At 58.3% G+C, this 25173-nt stretch overlaps 2 protein-coding genes across 4 annotated transcripts; one reads left to right on the forward strand and one right to left on the reverse strand.

The window, feature by feature from the left end:
- The first annotated feature begins 455 nt into the window (after positions 1-455).
- Positions 456-15826, forward strand: GAS8 (growth arrest specific 8). The gene is made up of 11 exons (XM_060000485.1): positions 456-514; positions 2534-2620; positions 4568-4765; positions 5504-5710; positions 7247-7301; positions 7925-8130; positions 8592-8759; positions 9110-9196; positions 10985-11194; positions 12771-12836; positions 15119-15826. Exons 1-11 carry the CDS (start codon positions 512-514, stop codon positions 15266-15268), a joined length of 1437 nt encoding a protein of 478 aa, XP_059856468.1. The 5' UTR covers positions 456-511; the 3' UTR covers positions 15269-15826.
- Positions 15673-18415, reverse strand: LOC132416858 (5-hydroxyisourate hydrolase-like). Of its 3 annotated transcripts, none has more exons than XM_060000486.1 (4): positions 18178-18383; positions 17669-17850; positions 16265-16400; positions 15673-15810 (listed from the first exon to the last, which is right to left on the reverse strand). In XM_060000486.1, the coding sequence occupies exons 1-4, from the start codon at positions 18235-18237 to the stop codon at positions 15721-15723; spliced, it is 468 nt and encodes a 155-aa protein (XP_059856469.1). In that variant the 5' UTR covers positions 18238-18383; the 3' UTR covers positions 15673-15720. The 3 variants fall into 3 exon arrangements, with proteins under 3 accessions (XP_059856469.1, XP_059856470.1, XP_059856471.1); XM_060000487.1 differs by having other exon boundaries at positions 17669-17808; positions 18178-18374; XM_060000488.1 differs by having other exon boundaries at positions 15674-15810; positions 16275-16400; positions 18178-18415.
- Positions 18416-25173: the final 6758 nt, after the last annotated feature.

Consider the following 25173-nt stretch of genomic DNA (forward strand, 5'->3'; position numbering starts at 1 on the left):
TCAAAGATGGGCGGGGGTGGGGGTGGGGGTGGGGTGGGCCCAGGGGCAGAGCCTCAGGCTGAATTTGAATCTAATTTGGAAAACGTAGCGGTGCATATCTTTCCGGCACCTCCCGTCACTCACTAACTGAAATTATGCACGGTAGGACCCGTACGCACGTACAGTAAGTAAGAAGTGGATGGAAACAGTTCCTCTCACCTCCATGGAGCTTAAGTTCTAGTGGGGAAGACCCGCAATAAACAAGACACGTCCCGCAACGAACGCGTTCACGGGCGTCGTGGAAATCTAGCTTGTGCATGACGCCCAGCTGCGGCCCAAACCCAGTGACTCAGCCCAGCGCGTTGCTAGGGACGCGCTCCCGCCGTTGCCAGGCCGTGACCCCCTCGGGCGGACTCTCGCGAGGGTCCTCGAGACTTCGCGCGGAACCTAGCAGCGGTTGCCTGGAGACCGCGCAGCCCAGGCTGGGCTGGCGCGTTGGTCGGCGGGTCGCGGCCGCCGGGACTCCGGAGCCATGGTGAGGAGGGGTGGAGGTCTGGTAGGGTCCGCGCCGGGTACCTGGGGCTCGGGGGCCAGCCCTGCGTGCAGGAAGACCCCGGGACGGGAGGCCTGGAGCTCTGGGGTCCCGGAACTGAGGGCTTGGCGCTCTCGTGGAGTCCTCGCAGGGAGGGCCCAGGGTGCTGCGGACCCTGGATCCCGGACCCCACACGCACCTGGAGCTGAGAGACCTGGGCTCTCCAGGATCCTGTGCTCACAGGGGTGGGTGGTCAGAGAGCACCCGCCTCCCCCGCCCCCGAGACCCAGGGCCCGGTGTGCACAGCGTCCAGAGCAGAGAACTTGGGTCGAGGGGCTTTCCTACCTGGAATGGAAGGCTCATTGATGAGATCCTTGGGACCTAGGGTCTCACCTGGCAGGGGCCTGGGAGACACAGGTCCTCCATTCTCTGGGGTCGAGAGCCCGGGGCATACCAGGGTGGTCAGAGGACCCTGTACACCGGAGGGTCCTGACAGCATGTCCAGTGCCCGTGGAGTCCTTCGGGGCAGAGCTTCAGGGTAGAGGAACTGCTGTTTCCTTGGAGAGCCCGCGAGGAGTGAGGCCGGTACTGAGCAGAGCACGGCGACAGCTTGCTGCCTCTGGGGCTCTCCATCCCGGCCCCTCTCTGCGGTAGGGCTCACAGCTGCGCCACCCCACCTCCGCCATGATGTAGGGGCTGTCGGTAACTCAGTTTCCAGGCAGATGTGGCCATCAGCTGTGGGAGGCAGGGAGGATGCCTGTGTGTGCGGGAGCCCTAGGGGCTCTACCAGGCGGCGGCCGCTGGCTGACTGTCCCTGATGCTGGGTGGTGACAAACCTTCAGGCTCTTCTGATGGGGTGGACTTATTGGAGTAGAGGGATTGGAAAGAGGGCATTGTATTAGGAGTGAAGATTTCTGTGGATGGGTCTTTTGAAAGTCAACTGGAAAAGGACCACCAGAATACATCTACTTTTACTAGCTTGTGAGACTCTAGGGTGATTTTCCTTTTTTTCTTTACGTTTTGTAAGATTTCCACAAAAACTTTTTTTTTTTTTTTTTTTTTTTTTTGCGGTACACGGGCCTCTCACTGTTGTGGCCCCTCCTGTTGCGGAGCGCAGGCTCCGGACGCGCAGGCTCAGCGGCCATGGCTCACGGGCCCAGCCGCTCCGCGGCATGTGGGATCCTCCCGGACCGGGGCACGAACCCATGTCCCCTGCATCAGCAGGCGGACTCTCAACCACTGCGCCACCAGGGAAGCCCCCCACAAAAACTTTTTTTGTAGTAAAAATGTTACTGAGTCACGTAGATGCGGGTACACACAAGCATGGGCCACAGAAACTTGGGAGAAGTAAAGGCAGAAGGATAAGGAAATTGGCCATCTGCTGAGCGGCCCTCGGAAGGGAGTGAGGGTGGAAGGTCTCGTCTGGCACCTTGCTGAAGTTGTTAAAAGCAGCCTCGCCCCATTGACAGAGCCCACAGCGAGCGCCACAGTCCGCTCCGGCTCCTCCACCAGGGTTGTCTGAGGTTTTGTGTTTTGAGGGGAGGAGCCCTCATCTTGCCAGCTTTGATTGTTGCTGTGGGCACTTCTCCCTCCACTCACTGAACAGCTTATTGCAGGTTTCTTCATGGTGCTTGCCAAGCATTATAGCCAGTGTGGTAACATTGGACAGTGTGGTACTGGGGAATCTTCCTTTTTGAGTCCGAGTAGATTTTGCATCCACACCAAGGGGGTCTCTGCTATATACTAAGGAACAAGTTTCCCTCCCTCCCTTTGTCAGGGAAAACAATATTCTCTTCTGAGAAGGCAGATTTCTCCTTGCTGCTCCAGAGGTATCAGCAGAATGTGCCTGTGGTTAACGGTGGGGAACCTTAGGGCAGAGTGATGTGGTCTGGGTGGAAGCAGGAGACAGTGGGCAGTCAGATGGATGCCCCAGAACAGGAATTCCTCTCCCAAGCGGCCCCAGGAGGGAATCAGCCAGCCAGAAGGGGAACTCTAACCCAACCATCTATTCTTCAACCAAAGGCGCCCAAAAAGAAAGGGAAGAAAGGGAAAGCCAAAGGTACCCCGATTGTTGATGGTCTCGCGCCGGAGGACATGAGCAAGGAACAGGTGAGCGGGCTGGCCTGAGCCGCGGACCAGCGCTGAGTTGGGGTGGGATGGGTTTGCTACTCCGCGCTTCTCCTAGGAGCCTCTTTCAGACCGCTGCCCCCGCTTCCGCGTGCATCTCCCCTCTGCCTGGCTCCTGCTGCCCTGCCCACACGTGGATACGCCCCTCCCACGCCTGCACGCCCAAGCACAGCACGTGTTGTAAAACAACGCGGTACAGGCACATGGGTGAACTCTTTTATAGGGTAGTAGGAATTTGGAAGGAAATGTGTTTCTGATATAAAAGCTGTTTTAAGTTTTCTGGGTTTTCTTTCATTCTTATCTTTTGTAGGCACCTGATGCTTACAGAGCTATTATCATAGTACATACACCTATAGCATTCTCATTTGTTTTATTTACCATTAAACATTGTGAATTATTTTTGGCCACTTGTTCATTTTGCTGAACTTAAGGGCTAGAGAACATGGTTATATAATTACAATTTCAATTACAAGGCTCCTGAAACCTGTAACGTGTGCAAACTGTGAGAGCATGTGTGGTCTGGGAGCGTCTGACATGCACTCCTGTGAGCGTTAGTGACCCTTACTTACTTTTGATGGTTTTAAGATAAGGAAATGAAAGGTGACTGAAACAGGCATAAGACCTGAAGCTGGAGAGCTGGGCCGAGGCCCTTGAACAGCGGTGGAGAGCCTTTGTGTCACAGGCTGTGTCCGCAGAGGGTGGTGGGTCAGGTTGCGCTTTGGAAAGGTCCCCAGGCTGCCGCGTGAACGGCTTACCCACTGCGCTGCCCCAGCCGTCAGGCTGTTTCTTGGCTCCCCATTTTCTCCTGTCCGGTGGGGACCGAACTGTGACATGGCAGTGGCCAGTCTGCAGAGCAGAGCCTTGCTGTCCGGTGTTCCAGGCGTGGACACCTGGGAAGCTTCCAGGGCCCAGGCAGGAGTGAGAGACTCAGGGCAGCTGTGGCCAGTTCGCTGCATGTTAACCTGTGGGCCCTGGGCTCCAGAGCTGTTTGTTTGCTGATTTTTGAAGAGAAGCTTGAAATCTAGATAGTTATAAGAAATCTAGATATCGAGTGATGGAACGTCCAGCGTGAGCCGGTCAGAGACGGGAGGAGCCTGGCTTAGATCCTTTGTCTGATTGACACAGTAGACCCCACTGTAGACCTCCCTCCTGGGGAGCCCAGCCCCGTCCCGGCCTGGTGGCCCTTTTTTTTTTTTTTTTCCTTTAACCTATTTGCAGATTTGCATTTGGCTCCGGACCAAACCATCTTGACTGTTTCGGGTTTACTGGTTTTGTATACTTTTTGCTTAACGTGTATCTTTAAAGGTGAAAGGTTTATTACGTTGTTTTGTGAACATATTTACATCATTCTCATATCTTTGTGTTGTTGGGCCATATAACCTTCTAACTGATATACTCTAATTTCTCAACCATTCTCCTATTTATTTATTTATTTATTGGCCGTGCTGTGTGGCTAGTGGGATCTTAGTTCCCCGACCAGGGATTGAACCCGGGCCCCGGCAGTGAGAGCGCGAAGTCCTTATCACGGGACCGCCAGGGAATTCCCAACCATTTTCCTACTTAAAAGCATCTTAGATCTTTTCCTTTTTAATTCTTTTGCTGTTGTAATAATGGTGTAGCTAATATCTTTAAGCGGAAAGCTCCTGTGTTCTTTTGAGAAATTTCTTTAGTGTAAATCCCCAGGAAGGAATAAAAGCATATAATCATTTTATGACTCTTGGCCAAATACAAGAGATTTCTGCTGTTTGCTGAACGTTCCCTGTCCCCGAGCCTTCCCAGCCCCCTACTTTAACTTCTCACTTTTAGCTCTGATTTACTCTGAGGTGAGAGCAGCCCCTCCCTCTTTCTTCCTGGCCTTTCTCCGTGCACCCTCCCCTGGCGGCAGGTGGCCCGCCCCGGCCGCCTCACTGGCCCTGTTCTGCCTGCCAGGTGGTGGAACACATTGGCCGCATCCGGGAGGAGCTGGACCGTGAGCGGGTCGAGCGCAACTACTTCCAGCTGGAGCGGGACAGGATCTACACTTTCTGGGAGATCACGCGGAGGCAGCTGGAGGAGAAGAAGGCTGAGCTGAGGAACAAAGACCGGGAGATGGAGGAGGCCGAGGAGAGGCACCAGGTGGAGATCAAGGTGCGTGGGGCTGGCCTGTCCCCATAGGAGCTGCCACATGGGCAGAGGAGCCGGACCGGGGGCCAGGGGCGTTGTCTCGCCTTGCTTTTGGGAGTCACAGCCCTTTGTGTCCTTGACGTGGGGAACTGAGGGTATTTTTTATGTGTGTGCAGGTGGGCATGTGTGTGTAGGTGAGCCTCTGTGTGCAGGTGGCATGTGTATACAGGTGGGCAGGTGTGTGCAGGTGGGCAGATGTGTGTAGGTGAGCCTGTGCAGGTGAGCAGGTGTGTGCCAGTGGGCATGTGTGTGCACGTGAGCAGGTGTGTGCAGGTGGGCATGTGTGTGCAGCTGAGCACCTGTGTGCAGGTAGGCATGTATGTGTAGGTGGGCAGGTGTGTGCAGGTGGGCATGTGTGTACAGGTGAGCCTCTGTGTGCAGGTGGGCAGGTGTGTGCAGGTGAGCCTCTGTGTGCAGGTGGGCATGTGTATGCAGGTGGGCAGGTGTGTGCAGGTGAGCCTGTGCAGGTGGGCATGTGTGTGCAGGTGTGTGCAGGTGAGCCTGTGCAGGTGGGCATGTGTGTGCAGGTGAGCTTGTGTGTACAGGTGAGCCTGTGTGGGTGAGCCTGTGCAGGTGGGCATGTGTGTGCAGGTGAGCATGTGCGTGCAGGTGAGCCTGTGCAGGTGAGGTGTGTGCAGGTGGGCATGTGCATGCAGGTGAGCGGGCAGAGTAGGTGAGCGGTGGTACTTCCCCCGCCTGCAGGTCTATAAGCAGAAGGTGAAGCACTTGCTGTACGAGCATCAGAACAGCTTGATGGAGATGAAGGCGGAGGGCACCGTGGTCATGAAGCTGGCGCAGGAGGAGCGCCGTGCGCAGGAGGGTGCCCTGTGCAGGGACATGCGGGCGCTGCAGGTGGAGCTGAAGGAACAGGAGCTGGCTGGCGAGCTGGTGGTGAAGAACCTGAGGCTGGTAGGTGCTGGCGTGCCGTGAGCACCTCGGGATGCACTCCAACTGGGAATTCATATTTCTGCATATTAAATCCTGCATTTTGGCAATTAAACAACAGTAGCAGCAGCATGCAGCCAAACAAGCCCTGTTTGGGGTCCAGACACAGAATTTTGTCTCAGGCTTGAGCAACAGGTTGGCTTCCCAGGAGGGAAATCCAGCTCAGGGTCCCTCTCCGCATACTGCTGACCTCTGACCCCAGAGACGCACGCGCGGCCCCTGAAGTGAGCAGCCCTCCAGCCCTTCGGCAGCCACAGCAGCTTGTCCCGTGAGCTGTGCTCAAGTGCCTCGCTGACCTTTGAGACTCTTTGGTCGTTTCTGAGGGAGGCGGCGGGGTTCCAGGTGGAGGTTGGAACTCCTTCTTAAGCGCCGGGCGCGGTTCTGATCTCTGGGGACACAGAGGATGGGGCTGACAAAATGCCTGCCCACGCACGGCTGATGGTCTAGAATGGAGAGGCTGCCCCTGAGGCAGAAGACAAAATAAACTGTCAAACCTGTGTCGCAGGTCTGCGGGCATTAGTGCTACAGGAAGGTGCTGGGAACCAGGGTGGTTGCATTTTTCTATGCGTTCTGGGAATTCATTGAGAAGGTGATATCCGGGCAAGGGTGGGGGGAAGGCAGGGCTGGGGGAGACCAGGCCCTGAGAAGGGCTGGGGATGGACCAGTGCCACGGCCCCCAGGAGTGAGGAAAGAGGGGTCTGGGGGACAGGACTGAGTCAGGGGCCTCTGGAGGGCGTGGGCAAAGGGAGGATGTGTCCAACTTTGGTTTTCAAAGGTTGTTCCTGGCTGTGGGTTGAAAGACTTTGTCAGTGCACTTGCCTCTGTGTATGTCTGGAGGCGGCCCAGCCTCAACTGAATCTGGAAATAAATCAGTAACACTGCAGACTTTGCCGTGAAGCTTGAGGGAGCTGAAGTCTTGGACGCTTGAGGGCGGTCTGGTCTTTCTGACAGAAGCACAGAGTGGGCTGCCTTCCAACAAGTACAGCGGTGCGGGCTCTCTGCTTACGCGAGGCCTTGGGCGTGGAGTAGGTACACGGTCAGAGTGCCGCTCTGAGTGAAAACACTGCTCTAGAGTCTAATTTAAACTTTTTATTCAGAATTTATAACTGTCTATTAAAATAATTTGTAACGGTGTTCTAAGCCAAAGCACGTTAGCCGACAGCGGGGAGCCGGCAGCTCTGTGTGGATCTGGCCCCTGCTGTCCAGCGTCTGGGCAGGGTGGGAAGGGCTGGGCACGGCCAGCGGCCGGGATGTCTGTCAACATTCTCTGCAGCTCCGAGGTGACCTGTGCTGAGGGAAGTCCATTATCAAATGTGGAATTTACCAAACCTTGTTATTCCGGGCTGGGTCCATGAGCTCGGAGGTGGGGGGCCCAGCAGAAGCAGCACAGGTTTACTGAGCCGGGCTTTCCTTGCCAGTGAGGCGAGGGGCCGGGCTGAGGGGCCGGCGTCTGTCCCGTCCCGTCTGACCTCCAGTGACCGGCCACTTCCACCTCTGCAGAAACACACTGAGGAGATCACCAAGATACGCAAGGACTTTGAGCGGCAGGTGCGAGGTCAGCGTCTCCCGCGCTCCGTGTAAGACGGCCCCAGAGCCCCTCCCGTCAGGAAGGGACTGCCCAACAGCGCTTGCTAACCGGGCACATAAACCAGTTAAAACAGCTCAGACGTGCAAAGCGAGGCTGGTGGGCTCTTCAGGATCCCAGAACACCCTATTCCATGAGAGGTGGGAGGCTGTGAGGACCACCCAGTACCCGCCCACACCCTCAGGCACGAAGCAGCACCTAGAAGCAGGCGGTAGTTATCCAGCCTCGTGGGCAGCGTCCAGGTCTCCCGGCCTGCGGAGGCTCCAGCCTCGGAAGTCTGTTTGGTTTACTGATAGAGCCCGTAGTCTGGCTGGCTGGCCGTGGTTAGAGCCCATTGGGACTGGTGACACTCGGCTGTTGGGATCCCTGAGGCAGGGATTGATTAGCAATGCCTGTGACGGGCAAGGAGGGCAGGCTGGTGTGTGCGCTGGTGCCACAGAGCAGGAGCAACTCCCCGCCCCGTCCTGCTGTCCGCGTGTTGGTGAGGCCTTCGTCCTGGTGGGTGCTCTTGGCCCTGGGCACAGCTGCCATCTCTTCTCGTAGCCACAGGGCCAGCATTCTGCTCAGCTGCTGTGTGTGCTGCTGCCTTTCAGAAATCGAGGCCAAGTACGATAAGAAGGTCAGGATGCTTAGGGATGAACTTGACCTGCGCAGGAAGACAGAGATCCACGAGGTGGAGGAGAGGAAGAACGGCCAGATCAGCATGCTTATGCAGCGCCACGAGGAGGCCTTCACGGACATCAGGAACTACTACAGCGAAATCACCCTCAACAACCTGGCTCTCATCAACTCCCTCAAGGTGCTGCTGGAGTGCCCAGCCCCCTTGGGCCGACACTCCTGCTGGTAGAAGCATTTGACCCTGCCCTTCAGCTGCCCTTGATCGAAGCTCACAAGTTGTGTTGCCTGCTACAGCCGTGGCTGCGGTCCGGCTGTTGCCCTAACCCTCATGTGGCAGGGAAGTGATACACCTGTATGCACTGGGATATGTCAAAGGTCAGGTGGAAGCACAGGGGCGTCATCGTCACCCAAGTGCTGGCAGCCGTGGAGGATGTCCTCTGGGGGTCATGAGCAAAGTGTAATCTCTCAATTTGCACGGAGGCTGAAGTACTAGAAAATTCAGAATAAGTTAAAACTGTGAAAAAATACTGTGTGTTTACACAGAAAACAGATGTAGGTCCTCACGGTGCTGGCAGGACCATTCTCTGCGGGCAGGGGAGCCCCTGGTCCTGCCTGCCGACCCCCCACCCCTCGTGCCCACAGGAGCAGATGGAGGCCATGCGGAAGAAAGAGAGGCACCTGGAGAAGGAGATGATGGAGGTGTCCGCGCAGAACAGGCTCCTGGCAGACCCCCTGCAGAAGGCTCGGGACGAGATGAGCGAGATGCAGAAGCAGCTCGGGGGCTACAAGAGGGACAAGCAGATCCTGCTGGTGGGTTTCTGCCTGATTCCTGGCCCTCCCTGGCACCTCCTCCTGGGTGTGGAAGGGCAGGAAGGGCAGGGAGGCGTCTCCTGAGGACCAGAGCGGAGCCTGGCCCTCGGGGCAGGAAGGGCAGGGGCGCTAAGCCCCTCCTTCCTGGGCCTGGTGGCCCTGGGGCACGTGAGGCTGGCACCTGTTCTGGGAGATGGGTGGCCCCGGCGGGCTGCCCCGGTGGCTCAGCCCCTCAGGCCTGGGAGCTGGTTCCCTCTGACGCTCACCTGGCCTGGCTGTTGCTCGGGAGCTGCATTGTGTGGGTGCCTGAGTCGGGAGTGCTCTCTCCTCCAGCCCCATTTTCTCTCCAGTGCACGAAAGCCCGTCTGAAAGTCACCGAGGAGGAGCTGAAGAGCCTGCAGTGGGAGCACGAGGTTCTGGAGCAGCGCTTCATCCAGGCAAGCTCCCGGGACGCCTGGGTGCCGGGCTGGGCGCCCGGCTCTGGCAGCTGGAGGTCCCGTGGCCCTCCTCGTTCTGTGCGGCTCTCGGTGGGCGGCCAGCCCGGGTCTCAGAGGGCGGTCAGTGGTAGGGAGTGGGTGGTGCCCACGGCTGTCCCCCCCGGGGCTCTCCTCTGAAGCGTGGAGGTGGCCTGGCCCCTTGAAGGAAGGGCTTTCTTCATCTGTGTGTGTGTTTCTAAGTCCCAAATCTTTATGTGTGCGTTGTAAGCAAGCCTGTGGGTGCAAACATGAGGGCCTTGGGGCCGTGCGCTGGTCCTCACAAGTGGTCAGAGCTTCCTGACTCTCCTCCCACACTCTTGTGTGTCCCGGCGTAGGGACACCGCTTCCCAGAAGTGAGGGCGTCTGGAGCGCCCATGTTCTCGTCTCAGCCTGTGTGCCGTCTCTCCGATCGGGTCACATTTGAAATCTCTGTTTCAGTCCTTTGCTGTTACAAGCATCCTTTTAAGTTAGTCTTTGTGCAACTGTGTATCCCTTTCAGGGAAGTCGATTCCTAGCAGGGGAACTGCTGGGCGAGAAGGTTCACGTTCAGGGTGCAGATAGCCTGCCGGGAGGGATGTTCAGAGTTGTGGCCCCACCCACAGTGCCCAAGGGGCCACTTCCGCCGGCACCAGGTCTTCGCTGATGTGATTGGGCGGCAGGCAGGTGTCTCACTGCACGTGCTTTTCTGCAGAGATGGCCCTCCCTGCCTGCAGGTCCCGGGGTCTGGCCCCGGGCCTGGCCGAGGGCAGAGCCGCCCCCTCTGTGTGAGCCGTTAGCACAGCTACGGCCGCAGACTGACAGTGGAAAGGACATCCCGTAAGCGGTCAGAGCAAGAGTCATCCTCAAGGAGCCCCCGAGGGTCCCGGAGGCTGAGGGCAGCTGAGGGGAGGGTCCGTAGGCAACCAGGGAGACGCGGCTCCCCGCTGCAAGGTGGCGTGAGTGGGGAGGGGACTCTACCACCTTCTCTTCTGTCTGCATGTCGTCTGCGGCAGGGGAGGCAGGCAGCGCCCCTAAGAAACCAGACTCGTCACGTTTTAAAGAGCAGAGGACGGGGACTGGATCGAAGCACATCTTGAGAATACGATCCCGTAGTTAGAAAGACACGGTCCTACGGGGTCTCAGCGCAGCCCTCTCCTCTTCCTAGCAGTGGTGTGTGTTTTCACGAAAGTGCAGAGCATTCTGGAAGGAGTCCCAGCAAATGCTCAGATGGTGGCCTCTGGGAAGTGGGGTTGGGGAGCGTTTACTTTTTCCTTTTTACACCCCTGCTCAGTCTTGATTGTTTAATGGTGCACAGTTAAAAGTTAAAGGAGATGAAAGGGACACTGTCCTTGGTGGACAGGTGGGTGGCTCCAGTGCTCGCTCTAGACCTGTGTTCCAGGGTCTGGGGCTGGCAGAGGGAGTGGACCTCCAAGGGGCCCCCACCCCAACACTGCTGGGTCTGAGGCCCTGGACCTCACGGGGAGGATCAGGTCCCGAGCCTGCTGCCCAGACCCAGGGCAGGGGGTCTGTGCAACTCGTACTAGGGTCCCTGTGGCTTGCTGAGACACCTTCCCAGAGGTGTTTCCTCCTGCCGCCCATGATGTGGACAGCCGCACACCTCTAATTCGGTCACAGAGTGGGGTTCAGGCAGCGTAGAAGATTCAGACCCACCTGCCCGTGGCCGGGCGCTGGTGAAGGTGCTGTGCCGTGGCCTCGGGGCAGAGCCGGGAGGGCCTTCTTGCCAGTGAGAAGCCCGGGCCCATCCCGCAGGTGCAGCAGGAGCGGGACGGGCTGTACCGGAAGTTCACCGCAGCCATCCTGGAGGTGCAGCAGAAGGTGGGCCTCAAGAACCTCGTCTTGGAGCGCAAGGTACAGGCCCTGGCCACCGCGGTGGAGAAGAAGGAGGTGCAGTTCAACGAGGTGCTGGCGGCCTCCAACCTGGATCCTGCGGCCCTGACCCTCGTGTCCCGCAAGCTGGAGGTCGGTCCCAGGGGCCCCGGGGAGGGGCTTCCGGCGGCCTGGGCTCCGGTCGGGGCTCCTGTCTTGTGCTCCAGCCTCCGTCCCTCAGTGGAGAGTCTCAGTTCACCTCGGGGAGGGGCTGTTGTGGTTTGCTGGCCCGAGCGCCCAGGCCTGTGTGAGCCATCGGGCTCCCCAGGTTCCCGGGCTCTGCCTTGGTGTCTCTGAGGCCTTCCCCGGCCCCTCCTTCACCTCCCGGCACCTTCGAGCCCGAGTCCACTGCCCACTCCAGCTTAGCCTCTCAGCCAAGGCCACGGCCGCCGTCCGCCTGGGACACTGAGATGTGCTGGCTGAGGCCGTGGCAGGGGGAATGCAGGGCCGTGGGTGGCCTTTGTGACGGCTGCTGGGAAGGCTTCCCAGAGGGAGTCACATCTGAATGGAGGCTGGAGTGTCTGTTCACTCGAGAGTCTGCAGTCGTGTGTGGCTTTCCTCTGGGCTGGGACTGTCCTGGGCATGGGGCACAGCAGTAAAAAGACAGACGAGGCCTTGTTGCCCACAAGCCAGCAGGGTGAGCTGAGGACTCAGGACGGCAGTTGCCACTGCCGCTGGCTCAGCAGGCAGAAGCCCTGATGCCCCTGGCGGTGACCTTACCTGGAACTGGCCTTGTCCCTCTGCTCCCTGACCTGGGTGGGACGTGCCACAGAAGAGAACGGGTGATGACGGACAAGGGGTCTTTGGTGCTGCTAGGGAAGCGTGGCCTGGCTCTGGGATCCTGGCCAGTTGGGTGACCTGTAGCGGCCAGGCCTGAGGTGGCCCCAGGTATGGTTTCCTTGGGGGTCTAGGAGACGGACACAGACCACAGCTGGCCTCCGTGACTCCACGGAAGGTCCTTCCATGCTGGAGGGCCCTGTCTGCCCCTACTCTTCATTCACACAGAGGTTACAGGCCTCAGATGGCAACAGGAGGGCAGGAGAGGGTGGGCAGGGCTGACAGGATGACTCATCACCAGTGGAGGAGGGGGCTGGGGTCCGAGGTGATGTCATGCCCAAGGTTCTGGCTGAGACCAGGTGTTTGCTCACAGGGGAGCGATGGCCCTGGCTCAGTGGGTGGCAGTGCCTGGAGGACCCAAGTTACCCAGGCTCGGCTCTCGGGGCTGGGGTAGTGCAGCCTCATGGTGGGGCCTCGTCTGGGCCGGCATCACCATGTCCTGAGTCTGGGGGCTCGTCTCTGTTCTTGTCCCTCTTGTGTGTGGATCACAAAGGGGAGGAGGGCTTTCCTGCTCTCCTCTTGGCAAGGACAGCCGGTCTTGCAGCTGGGCCAGCGACCCAGTGCTGCCAGCGACCAGGGTGAGGGGATAAAAACTCGGCCGTCCATGGCAGTCACCATGGCTGTGCCTGGGGGCCAGGGCAGGGCAGGTGGGGAATCGAGGGGGTTTTCCCTGGGATGGCGTTGGCAGCCGGGGTGGCCGCAGAAGCAGGCCAGGCTGCCCCTTCTCACCCTCTGGGCAGCTTCCTTACGGGGACGCAGATCTGTCTCCGTTGGAGACCTTTCCACACCAGCCGCTCCCCGTGTGGACGTCCTGACACCTTCCTTTCCTCAGGACGTTCTGGAATCGAAGAACAGCACCATCAAGGACTTGCAGTACGAGCTGGCCCGGGTCTGCAAGGTGCGAGGAGACCCCCACCCCTCCCCCATGTCCTGCCAGCTGCCCGGGGCTCCACACCCCTCCCTCAGGCCCCTTCCTCACCCAGGACCCCACCTGATCTTTACCTTTGGGTGCTGACACAGTCTGAGGCCGTCTGCGCCTGCTCAGGGTCACTTGGCCTGCAGGTGGCCTGGAGTACATCCGCATGGCTCCGACGCTGTCCTGGTGTCCCTGATGGGGCCTGCCCAGTGCATGCGTGGCGTCCTGTCCAGCAGGCTGTCCCTGTGTCCCTGTCCGGCCCTTGTTCTGGTGCCACGGCGCTAGCCTGGCCTCTGGGGCGGTTTGGGGCGGGGGGGTCTCTGCTCCCTCAGAGTCACATCCACGTCTTCCAAGGCCTTTCTGAGTCTGGTGAAAGCCACACAGAGGCCTCCTGCAGCTGGGGAGTGCAGTGCCCTGACCCTGGTGCCGTCTGTGCCTGCACCCAGCGTCCCCAGCTCTGTGGCTGAGCCCGCAGCTCTGTCAGTGCTTGGCCCGTGGGGACGCAGACACAGTGCTGCCTGCAGACGCGCTTCCCGAGGGCGAGCACCCCGCGCGCGTGACTCAGATGTGAGCCCTGGGCTGTGGAGCCCCAGCGTGAAGGCAGTGCCCGTCATGGGCACTGGGCTCCATGGTGACCAAGTCCCCTGGGCCTTCCCTGCCCACAGGGCCCTCCCCAGGTGCTCTGGGAACCCCTGATACTTATATGCATTCTTGGGGGAATTTCCGCAACCCACATCTGACTGTGGGGAGGGCTGAACCCCAGAGGTGGGTGAGGGCCAGGGCCCAGCCCCTGAGTCGTGCTGGAGCCCGGCCCTGGCTCACCCTTTGCTCTCAGCTCCCAGTACCTTGTCTTGCCGATGCCGGGGACAAGGAGCCCCTTTGAGCTTTTGCTCTGCGTCAGGCCAGGCTCTGAGCACGTAGCATGCATCAGCTCTTCAGACGCTTGCAACCGTCTGGCGAAATGTGCCCTTTTAAAAACATCTGCTTTTAAAGGATGGGGGCACAGAAACCCTGTCTGTGTTGGCCCTGCCAGCGCTGTTGCCCAGATTTCGGCATTTCTGGGATGGGGGAAGGGAATAGATGCCAGTAGACAAGGCAGGGGGGTCATCCCTGAGAAGGCAGGGATGCTGAGCCTGAGTGAGAAATGCTTGCAAGGGACTAGGAACTGAAACCACAGTCCTGCTCTGAGTGCACACCCTCTTCAGTCTCCCCAGCCGTGAAACAGGGATGGTGGGGGCATCTTCCATTGTGGGTTACCCGAGGTCCCGCACATGAAGTGGTTGGGTAGTGCCCGATAAAAGTCCTCAGACTCGGGCCAGAGTTGTTCTCGACAGAAGGAAAGCCTCTGGTTGTCTTCCAGCTGAGCCAGGAGGTGTCTGTGCATGGCCATCACCACCGGCTCATCTGGACCCACTCTTGTGCGGAGGTGGAAACTCAGCTACATAAGACCCCTGGGCAGGTCACTTGGCTTAAAAGGATGGCCCCTTCCGTGGGGCCTTTGATTGGTTTGGTCTTGAGGACTCCAAACACTGGGGTTTGTCCTCCTTATAATAATCATAATCATACTCCTGGTGCATTATGTTTTCCCAAAAGCTTTAAATGCATGTTTGCAGCCACTAACCACCAAGCAAATGATCTCCTTAAGACTGGAATATTGAAAAAGACGTGGGGAATGACGGACTTGAAAAATGTGAACCCAAAGTCTTGACCTGTGAATCCCAGAGATTCGGGAAAACAAAAACAAAAACCCAAACAGAATCAGCAAAAGCTGTGAGCGGCACTAATGCCTTAAAATTTTGATATCTCTCAGGCTAAGAGTTTGATCAAAAGGGGGGACTGTTAAAAAGAAACAACAGGTCCTAAACGGAGTCACTTATGTGAACCCTACCAAGACTCAATACTTAATTGAAGTTTTAGCCTCTCCCTAGAGTGGAAATTTAAACCCATCAGCAGTGGGAGGTGATCTGCCTAAGACCCCCTGCCTCCCCTAAGGGAAGGTGCCCACCCTTTTAACTTCCTTGTCCCACCCTCCCGTGCCCATGAAAGCCTCCATTTTGTATAGCTCCTCGGAGCACCCTTCCGCTTACTAGATTGGATGCTGCCATGAGTAAAGCCAATTAGATTCTCAAATTTAAATAAGCGTGTGAGGGTCTGGGTCTGGTGTAGTGAGCACCTGGTAAAGGCTAGCTCTCCAAGGGGCTGGGTGGGCCTGAGCGAGGGTCAGCCCCGGCTACCCCTCCCCTGAGGCCTCTGTGTCCCCACAGGCCCACAATGACTTGCTGCGTACCTATGAGGCGAAGCTCCTGGCCTTTGGGGTCCCCCTGGACAACGTGGGCTTCAAGCCCCTGGAGACGGCCGTGATCGGGCAGACGCTGGGCCAGGGCCCCGCAGGACTCGTGGGCACCCCAACGTAGCCCCTGCCCGGGGCCACTGCCTGGATGACACCCACCTCACGCACCGAGGACGGCAGGTATTCGTTTTGTAGACGTGCGTCGTCAGCAAATGAAGGTTTTCACAAGTGCTGCGTGTCCTGTTGCGTGGCTGTGTGGAGAGGCGCCCCCAGGGCCCACGATGCCGTCCGGCCCCTTCCCCGAGCCCACCAGCTCTGTGCGCACACCCGCCCCCATCCCACCTGGGGCTGGGCAGCTCCAGCCGAGCGTGCCTAGTGACCGCAGCCGCCTCGCAGATGCCAGCAGCAACTTTATTGAAGCCCGAGTGACAGCTGCCACTGGGGAATCGGGGCCAGAACGTCCCCGGGAAGTGTGACCCTGGTGCCCGTGAGCAACAAGCCTGCCCTGCTGGTCGGGGGCGGCTCAGCCTGCCGTGGTGACGGGTCCGGGCTTGCAGGCCGGCTGCCGGTCAGCCGCTAGCTCCCTCGGTACGTGGTATAAGACCACGGGCTCAGCAGCAGCGGCACGTGGAACTTGTGGGTCCCGTTTGTGATGGTGAAAACGACCTGCGGGCAGAGGGGACACCGGGGGAGCCAGGGGCCAGCATGGAGTGCACTCAGCCTGGCCTCAGTGCCGCCATGGACTCAGCAGCCCAGACGGCTGACCTGGGGATGCAGTTGGGGGGCAGGAGCCCCAGGGCCAGCTGGGGGGTGGTGGGTGTGGCTGGGTCCTCCCCAGAGAAAGCACTCGATCTGAGGGGCCCTGGGCCTGCAGGTTCCCAAGGGGTCCCGCCCGAACAGGTCAACTGAAGGGGGACAGTGAGCTGGACGGGGCTTGGGTGAACCTCTGTCCGCAGGGGCTGAGTCAGCCTGACCCCGGAGCAGGTCAGGGACGGGTGTGACGTGGTCAAGCCCGGCACCCCTTTCTTCTGGGAGCCCAAAGCAGGTGCGAGGTAGTGGAGGCGCAGGGCCGGCCTGCGGGTCACGGTGAGTCATGGGCCTCCACCCGTCTGGCCCTCACCTCCACGTACGGGTAGAAGCTCTCCTGGCCCCTCTTCTGCCAGTAGCCCTCAGTGTCGAAGGACAGCTTGTAGGTGCCCGCCTTCATCTGGCCTGGCAGCAGGAGCCCAGGGCAGCGGCCGTCAGGGTCCGTGTAGCTGGGGAGAGAAAGGGGGGGGGGTCCCTGCAGAGGGGGCTGAGGAGCTCCCGGCCTGGGTCCCCCGGGGCTGCGTGCCCACCGGCCTCCGATGTCCCCGCAGCCTGACTGGGACTCGGGTGAGCGGGCCTGGGCGGCTATGGAGCAGGACAGCCTCCAGGACCTGGGGCTCTGGAGCAGCCCAGGGACACTGCGCACTGTTTGAGAAATCACAGAGAAGCAGAAGGGAGAAAGTTCCCACAATCTACCCCGTGAGCAATAATCGCTTTATATCTGGCATGTATACCTTTCAGATTTTCTCTATGTGTAAATATGCTCATTTACAAACTTCAAGAACGGGTTGTACTAGTCACACTGTTTTGTAACGTGTACTTTTTGTTTAATACACTGCGTGTGGCTTTCTGGTTCAGTGACTGTGCCCAAATCGCCACCCGCGTGGTGGCCTGTTTCCAGCGGCACCAGTGGAGGCTCTGAGGGCCTCTGCTCCCTCGGAGCCCCCGGCACCTGCAGCCGTGCTCGCAAGCGTCTGCGCTGTGATCAGAAAGGGTGGCATTTACCAGCGCAGTTTAGGGGGTGTGGTTGGGAGTGGATCTGTACGCCCCCCGCCCTGGACTCCGTGTGTTCCTCCAAGCGCAGATGGGGCCTGGACCCCCGGCTTTTCTGAAGGCTCCATACCCTCAGGCCTGGAACCTTTGGGGTCCAGCCAACCAGCCCACACCAGCGGGAGGGTCGGGGGAAACTGCTCACAGCTGACCCATGACACCTGCCAGTCTGGGCTGGGCGTCCCCCAGCAGAGCCTGGGCCTGGGGCAGGGGTAGCGCTGCCAGGCAGCGGACACCTCCTGCTGCCCCAGCCGTCCCCCCTCGCCCCCCAGTCTAGGAAAGGGGTGCCTGTGGTGTCTGCACACAGGGTGCAGTGAGAATATAGAGAACGTCCAGTGCCCGCCTGCTGCCCCGCACAGGTCACCCGTCAGTCAGTGACAACCAGGCCTTTCAGGTCCCACCTCAGGCCTCGGCCGGCCCAGCCTGCAGGAAGAGACACACCCCTCTTCCCCCTGCAGCGGGCACTTGGGCTGTGAGCTGTCCCAGCACGTTCTGTGGCCCTGACCAGGACTACACAGCCTGTTGAAAGCGCGGCCCCGAGAGTCTGCAGGGGGACTGTCCGGCTGTGGCGAGCCCTGCTCCCTGCCCTCCAGGCCTGCACCCCTTGCCCTGGCGTGGGGCGGGGAGGTGATCTGGACTCAAATCCTGCCCCAGACCGCCCTCCTACCTTTTCCTCAGCTCGGTCCACTGCTGGCCATGGTCCTCGAGCCTGGACAGACGGAGGCAGAGGCCCTCAGCCGGAAGCCCTGAGGCAGTGTCCAGTACGTGGGTGGTCAGCGGGCTGCTGCCCGGCTCCATACCTCTGCCCTGGGCCACGAGAGGGACAGGGAAGCTGCCTTGTGTCCACACCTGCAGCGGAGTCGGTGTAAACAGCCCCGGGGGACAAAGTCCCAAACTGCCCCTGGGCCCTGGGTGAGGAGCTGCGGGTGGAATTGCCGAGCAGCCCGCGCAGGCTGCGGTGACACACTGCCTTGCAGGTCGCTGACCTGTCCCCCTCCTGCCCCAGCAGCCCCCTCCCTCCAGCACTGACGGGGTCTCCACACCCAGGGGCCTCTCCCTCAGTCACTGCCGGCTGTGGGTGGCCACACGGGGTTCTTCTCCCGGAACTCAGCTCTGTCCCCTTAGCCCCAGGTGGAGGAGAGTTCAGGGGCTCCGAGTTCGGGCCTGTCCCCCTACCTCCGGGGAGCCCAGGTGTCGCTGGAGTGTCCGCAGCCGCAGGGCGACCCCGGAGCTCATGCCGGGCCGGACTGGGGTTGGCGAGGTGGCGACACCACGCTGCCACCCCCAGAACCTCCCCGGGCCCCTCCCTGGCCCCGGGGGCCACGTGTCTGACCAAACTCGGGGCGGAACCACAGGGAGGGGTAAGGCCGGTCTGGTTCGCAGCGGCTTCACCTCGGTGCCCACCTGGAGGGGCCCAGGGGGCTTCACGGGGCGGGGGGGGAGCGGAGGGGTAGGCGATCGGGGTGCACAACCTTTGGGACCGTGGAGGCTCCTCCCGGCCCAGAAGTGGAGCGGCCCTGGGGGGCGGGGCGGGGGGGGGCGAGGGGCGGGGCTCGGGGACGTTGGGGTTGAGTGCTGGGCGGGACCGGATGGGGAGGGGCGCGGGGAGGGGGTGGGGCTCTGGCGGGGCGGGTAGGTCCAGCCAAGGTCCACTTCGGCCGCTGGGCGACGCAGGGCGAGCCTGACGACCCCCGGGAGCCCCTGAACCGGTGTAGCTTGTTTTCTTCCCTGGGAAGGTCGGAATTTGATGGTAGCCCCGACAGGCCACGTGGTGGTGCCTCAGGTGGGACGGATGGCCCGTGTGGTCGCACTGCCCGCCCCTCCTCCTACCCGCTCTGGCCCTCGAGCCCCAAGGAGCAGGGGCCCGGCACACTGACAGGGTAGGGTCTGGGCTATGCAGAAGTGAGGAAACAAGAGACAAGGCTGAGCCGACGGGCACGAGTCCATCATTGTTTCGCAATAGTCCATGATGTACACACGGAACCGACTGTGTATAATGTATAAGTAAAGATAAGGGCGTTCTGTGTTTAAAATCTGGGTGACGTTGCCTGGCGGGTTGGATTGCTCTCGATGTGGAGTCATTTTTCTTGTTGCTAAAGAGCCTTTTCTAATTATTTGGATAGTGAGTGGGGCCAGTTTGTACGTTAAGGATCACACCCCTCTGAGGTGGGGAAGGGGACCTTTCTAGCGACACTTGGGTGTTGGTTACAGTGCTTTGCAGGCAATCAGGAAATGTCTGTCTGAGAGTTAAATGCATGTGACGTTTGGCAGGGCTCACGTTTTTGGGAGGTGGCCCCAAAGAGACACACACCTGTTTTGGTAAACGCCCATGGGGACGGGACCAGAAACAACCAGACTGTCCCCACGGGGGACAGTTAAATAGATGAACTCTGCCACACACAGCAACTGTGCAGCCCAGTGAAAAGAGTGAGGCCCATTTGTGTGTAAGGTGGATGGTCTCGGGGCGGGAGGCGTGTATAGCTTCGTGGTTTTAAATCCCCGGTAGCTTTCGGCCCGTTACAAGGGCAAAAGCTCACTTATCACCATCGCAAGCTCGGGGTGCAGCTATTAGGATCCTCTCTTTACAGAGGAGGAAACTGAGGCGCAGAGAGGCCAAGTACTGGAATATTTTCTAGTGTGGTACACAAAAGACTGAGGATTCCAGGTCCACCTCTGGGACAAGCAGTGTCGACAAGCGTTAATTATTTTCATTCTGTAGCCTTTCTTTGGACACTTGAAGTCTCAAATGTCAAGCTGACAAAAACAACAATCAAACCTTTTTTGGAGGGTGCCCTTTTACCCCCTCCGTCCTTCTCTGCCCCGAGAGAAAACCTAGTTCTGGGAGAGCGCGGGGCAGGGCAGGGCCTCGTCACAGCTCCTTCCGGGGCCTTGCCAGGGCCCGCTCCCCAGCCTGCAGGCTTCACCTGGAACCTTCCCTGTGCCTCTGGGAGGGCAGTGGGTTGATTAAGAGTAGGCATGGGGGTCCAGCCTAATAGGCCCAGTGCCAGCCATGCCGTGCTCGCCGCGTGACCCCGAGCTGTGACCCTGCTGCCAGGAGGGGGCACAAAGTGCACGTCTACCTGCTGGGCCTCTTGTAAAAAGAGGCCAGACACAGGCCTTGAGCTCCTCCCTCCTCCCCACTCCTTTCTGACCAGGTGAGTGTGATGCTGGAGTTGGAGCATTCCACCACCCCACCCCCCCTGCCCCGCCCCCTCCCCGGCCCCGGGCGGACAGACAGAGGCCCTAAGGAAGACACACGCTGAGGAGGAAAGAAGCTGCATCCCTGGAGTTGCCGCTGGACCGCCTGGCAGGTGGGTGGGGCCTTTCGCATCTGGATTGTGTTAAGTGCAGTGATTTTAAAGCGCTCGCGTTGATTTTTCCAGGTGGGTAGCCCAAAGCGTTTCTGCTTCAGGGAGTTGAGATCATGCAGGTAAAACGTATAACTACACACGGGGTGCTCAGTACCTTGGAACTGACCGTTCTTCCCGGGTGGCCGAGACGCTGAGCAGCAACGAGGGTCACCCGTCCTCCTGTCCTAGGGAGAAGGCAGCCGGTCGGGCCGCCGTCTGGGTCTGTGCTGGCGCTGGGAGGTCCCCGCCCTACCCTGAGCCCCTGGAGAGGCCCACGTGGGACCAGCCTCTGGGGCCCCGCTGAGGCACTGCAGCTGCGCTATGACACCAAGGGTGCCCGAGCCCCTGCCCCTAACTCCACGCCCCACCCCGGGAGTCCTTCCAGGCCGCTGTGTCAGAACTCAGCGGAAGGGCCATGAGGGCAGCTGGGACCTTCCTCCACTGAGGAAATATTGAGCATCGCCAGGTACACTGAGGCGACACAGGTGACGAGGGGAAGGCCATTTCACATGGTGCTATGAGCTGAGAAGGCCACACGATGGGGCGGTGCCAGAGGGTGACAGGCGCTGGAGGTCAGGGGGCCTGCCGGCAGGCTGAGGAAGGCGAAGCCAGGGGTGGGGGTCACAGGAGGGGCGCATTTGGCCCCCGGTAGCATTTCAGCTCCCCAAGGACCTGGGTTATTGTCTGTTTCGTCAAGGCTGTTCCTGTGCCTGGGATAGGACCTGGCCAGAGGTAGGTGCTACATCGGTATCCCTTGAATGAATGGGCAGCAGGAGTGTGCAAATACGCACGGGCAGAGACGTCAGGCTGCAGAGCGGGAGTTAAGTAGATGAAGAGGGCAGACATGAAAGAAGAGAGCGCGGGAGAGAGAGAGGCATGGTTTCCAGGCCCTGCTTCCCAGCCCTCGTCGGGCTCTCCTCCACCCCGAGCCTGTGCACTCTGTTTCTTTACGGGAAGCTGCCTCTGTCCTTCACTCACCCATGTGTCCTGCGCTGCACGTCTCCGAAGCAGCTCCGAGTCTGTTCCCACCACAACCCCTGTGCCCGAAGCCTCCTTAGTCTTAAGCCGGGGCATCAGAGAGCTCTGGCCAGAGATGAGGCCCCTTCCCTGCCCCGGGACAACCGCACCTTGTCTGTGTCGTGGACTCTGCTTTCTGCACCCGTGTGCCCGTTCGGGTCACTGCCTGGTCCAGGATTGGCTGCCCTCGCCCTGGGACAGGGAGCATTTGTGGGTCAGTGAGTCCCAGGGGGTTCTAATGTTCCGCCAGGCTGAGGACCCCTGGCCTGCATCATGACACTGCTGCTCAGCAGCGACACATGGGCCACCGTAGAACATAGTTCACGAGGCATCCGCTGGCCTCAGCTGGACTTCGAGGTCGGGCCGAGGATGGGAGGGTTGGTGCTGCTGGTGCCTGTGATTGCGGCTGCGACCACAAGCCTTCAGCTTGGGGGTTGCCGGCACACAGGCACGTGGTGGTCAGCGCGGGGACCACAGGTGCCGCCAGAGAGCAGATGCACCAAATGTGGGGGGCCTTCCCTCCACTAAGTGACTGGCTTCCCGGGTGCTGTCTCGTCAGGCACACCTCAGGGCTCATCTTGGCTCACCACTCAGCAGAGAAGCAGACTTTGATAAATTCATACCACCCCCTTCCAAAACTGACCCAGGAGGAGACTTCCCCTGGATTGAGATCTGATCAACATATTCCTAGTCCCAGCACCAAACTGGGGGGTCCTGGGACCCCTTCAGTTATGTGGTCACCACTTCCGGGGTCAGGATGCCAGGAATGTTTTCCGGTTTCACCAGGGGATGTGGTCTAATTTTGTGGCAGGCAGAGCCACTTCGTTTTGCCAGTTAGAGGAGGGGGCTTGTGGGTACAGTTCTGATTTCCTCCAGGGATCCCTCAGGGCTCACTGCGCCCGGGGCTCACCGTCAGCCTGTGTGCGCCAGGAGGACTCCGCCTGCAGCAGCCGCCTCTTCTGACTGGTTGGTCCATGTGCCAGTTGGTCTGGGGTCTGTTCTCATGGGTTGAGTGTCTGTTCTGAGTGGCTGGTGTCTTCTTCTTTATTTAACTGATATATTTTTTTATTGACATATAGTTGATTTACAATGTTGTGTTAATTTCTGCTGCACAGCAAAGTGATTCAGTTGTACACATGTATACATTCTTTTTTAAAAATAATCTTTTCCATTATGCTTTACCGTAGGGTATTGAATGTAGTTCTCTGTGCTGTACGGTAGGACCACGTTGTTTATCCATTCTGTATATAGAAGCTTACATCTGCTCACCCCAACCTCCCACTCCATCCCTCCCCCAGCCCTTCCCCCTGGCAAACACCAGTCTGTTCTCTATGTCCGTGAGTCTGTTTCTGTTTCATAGAAAGGTTCATTTGTGTCATGTATACATTCCACATATAAATGATTCCATGCAGTATTTGTGTTTCTCTGTATGACTTACTTCACTGAGTATGATAGTGTCCAGGTCCATCCATGTTGCCGCAGATGGCCTTATTTAATTTTTTTTTTTTGGCTGAGCAGTACTCCCTTGTATATACGTACCACATCTTCTTTATTCCTTCATCTGTTGGTGGACATTTAGGTTGCTTCCATGTGTTGACTATTGCGAATAGTACTGCTATGAACATAGGGGTGCATGTATCTTTTTGAATTATAGTTTTGTCTGGACATATGCCCAGGAGTGGGATTGCTGGATCATGTGGTAGTTCTATTTTAGTTTTCTGAGGAACCTCCATACTGTTCTCCGTAGGGGCTGCACCAATTTACATTCCCACCAACAGTGTAGGAGGGTTCCCTTCTCTCCACACCCTCTCCAGCATTTATTATTTGTAGAGTTTTTAAGGCCATTCTGACCGGTGTGAGGTGGTACCTCGTTGCAATTTTGATATGCATTTCTCTAATAATTAGCGATGTTGAGCATCTTTTCATGTATTCTTCTTCTTCCTTTTCTTTTTAAAAAATATTTATTTATTTATTTATTTGGCGGCACGCGGGATCCTCGTTGCCACGTGCGGGATCTTTGTTAGAGCATGCAGGATCTTACGCTGTGGTATGCAAGATCTAGTTCCCTGACCAGGGATCAAACCCGGACCCCATGCATTGGGAGCTCAGCGTCTTAACCAGTGGACCACCAGGGAAGTCCCCTGTATGTCTTCTTTGGAGGAATGTCTGTTTAGGTCTTCTGCCCATTTTTTGATTGGGTTGTTTTGTTTTTTTGTTGCTGAGTTGTATGAGCTGTTTGTATATTTTGGAAGTTGAGCCCTTGTAGGTCTCATCGTTTGCACATATTTTCTCCCATTGTGTAGGTTGTCTTTTCGTTTTGTTTATGGTTTCCTTCGCTGTGCAAAAGCTTGTAAGTTTGATTAGGTCCCATTTGGGTTTTTGTCTGTATGTTTGTTTCTATTGCCCTGGGAGACTGACCTAAGAAAACATTGGTATGATTTATGTCAGAGAATGTTTTCCCTACGTTCTCTTCTAGGAGTTCTATGGCGTCATGTCTTATGTTTACGTCTTTACCGCTGGTGCCTGTTCTGATTGGGTTGTGTCTGTGCCTCACCAGCTGGGACAAATGTAGATTTGATTGCATCACTGGGTGGTCCCCTCCTGACCCCTGACCTGTCACTCCAGCCCAGCAGTGGGCGCACCGATGGTTCCCCTGTGCTGGCTGATGGTGAACGTGCTGTGATGTGGCACTGAGGGGCTTGCCTGAGGGTGTAGGCAGTGGCCATGTTGTTCGTATCCTTATCGCCATCTGCAGAGGTTCCTGTGGGGACAAAGGGGAGAAGAGTTGATGGTGTCAACAGCTAACAACCAGCACGACCAAACAAATTAATATAAAATCTAAAACTAAGGACTTCCCTGGTGGTGCAGTACTTAGGAATCCACCTGCCAGTGCAGGGGACACGGGTTCGAGCCCTGGTCCGGGAAGATCCCACACGCCGTGGAGCAGCTAAGCCCATGCACTACAACTACTGAGCCTGTGCTCTACGGCCTGCGAGCTACAACTACTGAGCCCACGGGCCACAACTACTGAAGCTTGTGCACCTAGAGCCCGTGCACCGCAACAAAGAGCGGCCCCCGCTCGCTGCAGCTAGAGAAAGGCTGCGCACGGCAACAAAGACCCAAGGCAGCCAAAAATAAATAAATAAATAGGAAATAAATGTATTTAAAAAGACCCTAAAATTAAATATCTTCGCTTTTTAGGCTACTCACTATGAAGATAACAAAACTGCATCAGGTGATGTAAGTGGCAGCTCAAACACTTCACCAAAGTCTTATAATTATTCCCAAATGATTTGTTTACTTTCTCAGAAATCTTCACGTCATCCTTTGATGTGACTGTCACTATAGGAACCCTGTGCACCATTAACTTCAGGGGCTGAGAAACTGTTAGGTGGCTGAGGGGAGGGCTGTCTTCTATATCCCATCTTTCCATCTGTCGCACTGCTCTCGGGTCCCTTCTGTCCTCCCTTTTCCCCTACCGTTGTCAGGGGAGTCCTGTCTGGACCCTGGCCACGCTGCGGGAGCTGGGGCTGAGCACACAAACCAGAGGGAGAGAAGTGGTGAGGCTGGGCCGACGGGTTCGGGGCAGTGTGTCCTGGTTGCTAGAACCAAGCCTCTGGTGTCTGGTCCACGGAGAGGACCCCAAATGGCTTTGCGCGTCAGGAGGGCGATCCGAGCACAGCCTGTGCTGCCTGGTGAGTGGCGTGGAGGCCCAGGAGGAAGCGTTAGTGGCTGCTGGTCGCAGGCCAGGAGGGGACAGAGCACATCCTCTCACAGCTCCCTTTGCTACGAAATGCCCAGTACC

This window comes from Delphinus delphis, chromosome 20 (assembly GCF_949987515.2).
Source record: "Delphinus delphis chromosome 20, mDelDel1.2, whole genome shotgun sequence".
NCBI classification, from domain to species: domain Eukaryota; kingdom Metazoa; phylum Chordata; class Mammalia; order Artiodactyla; family Delphinidae; genus Delphinus; species Delphinus delphis.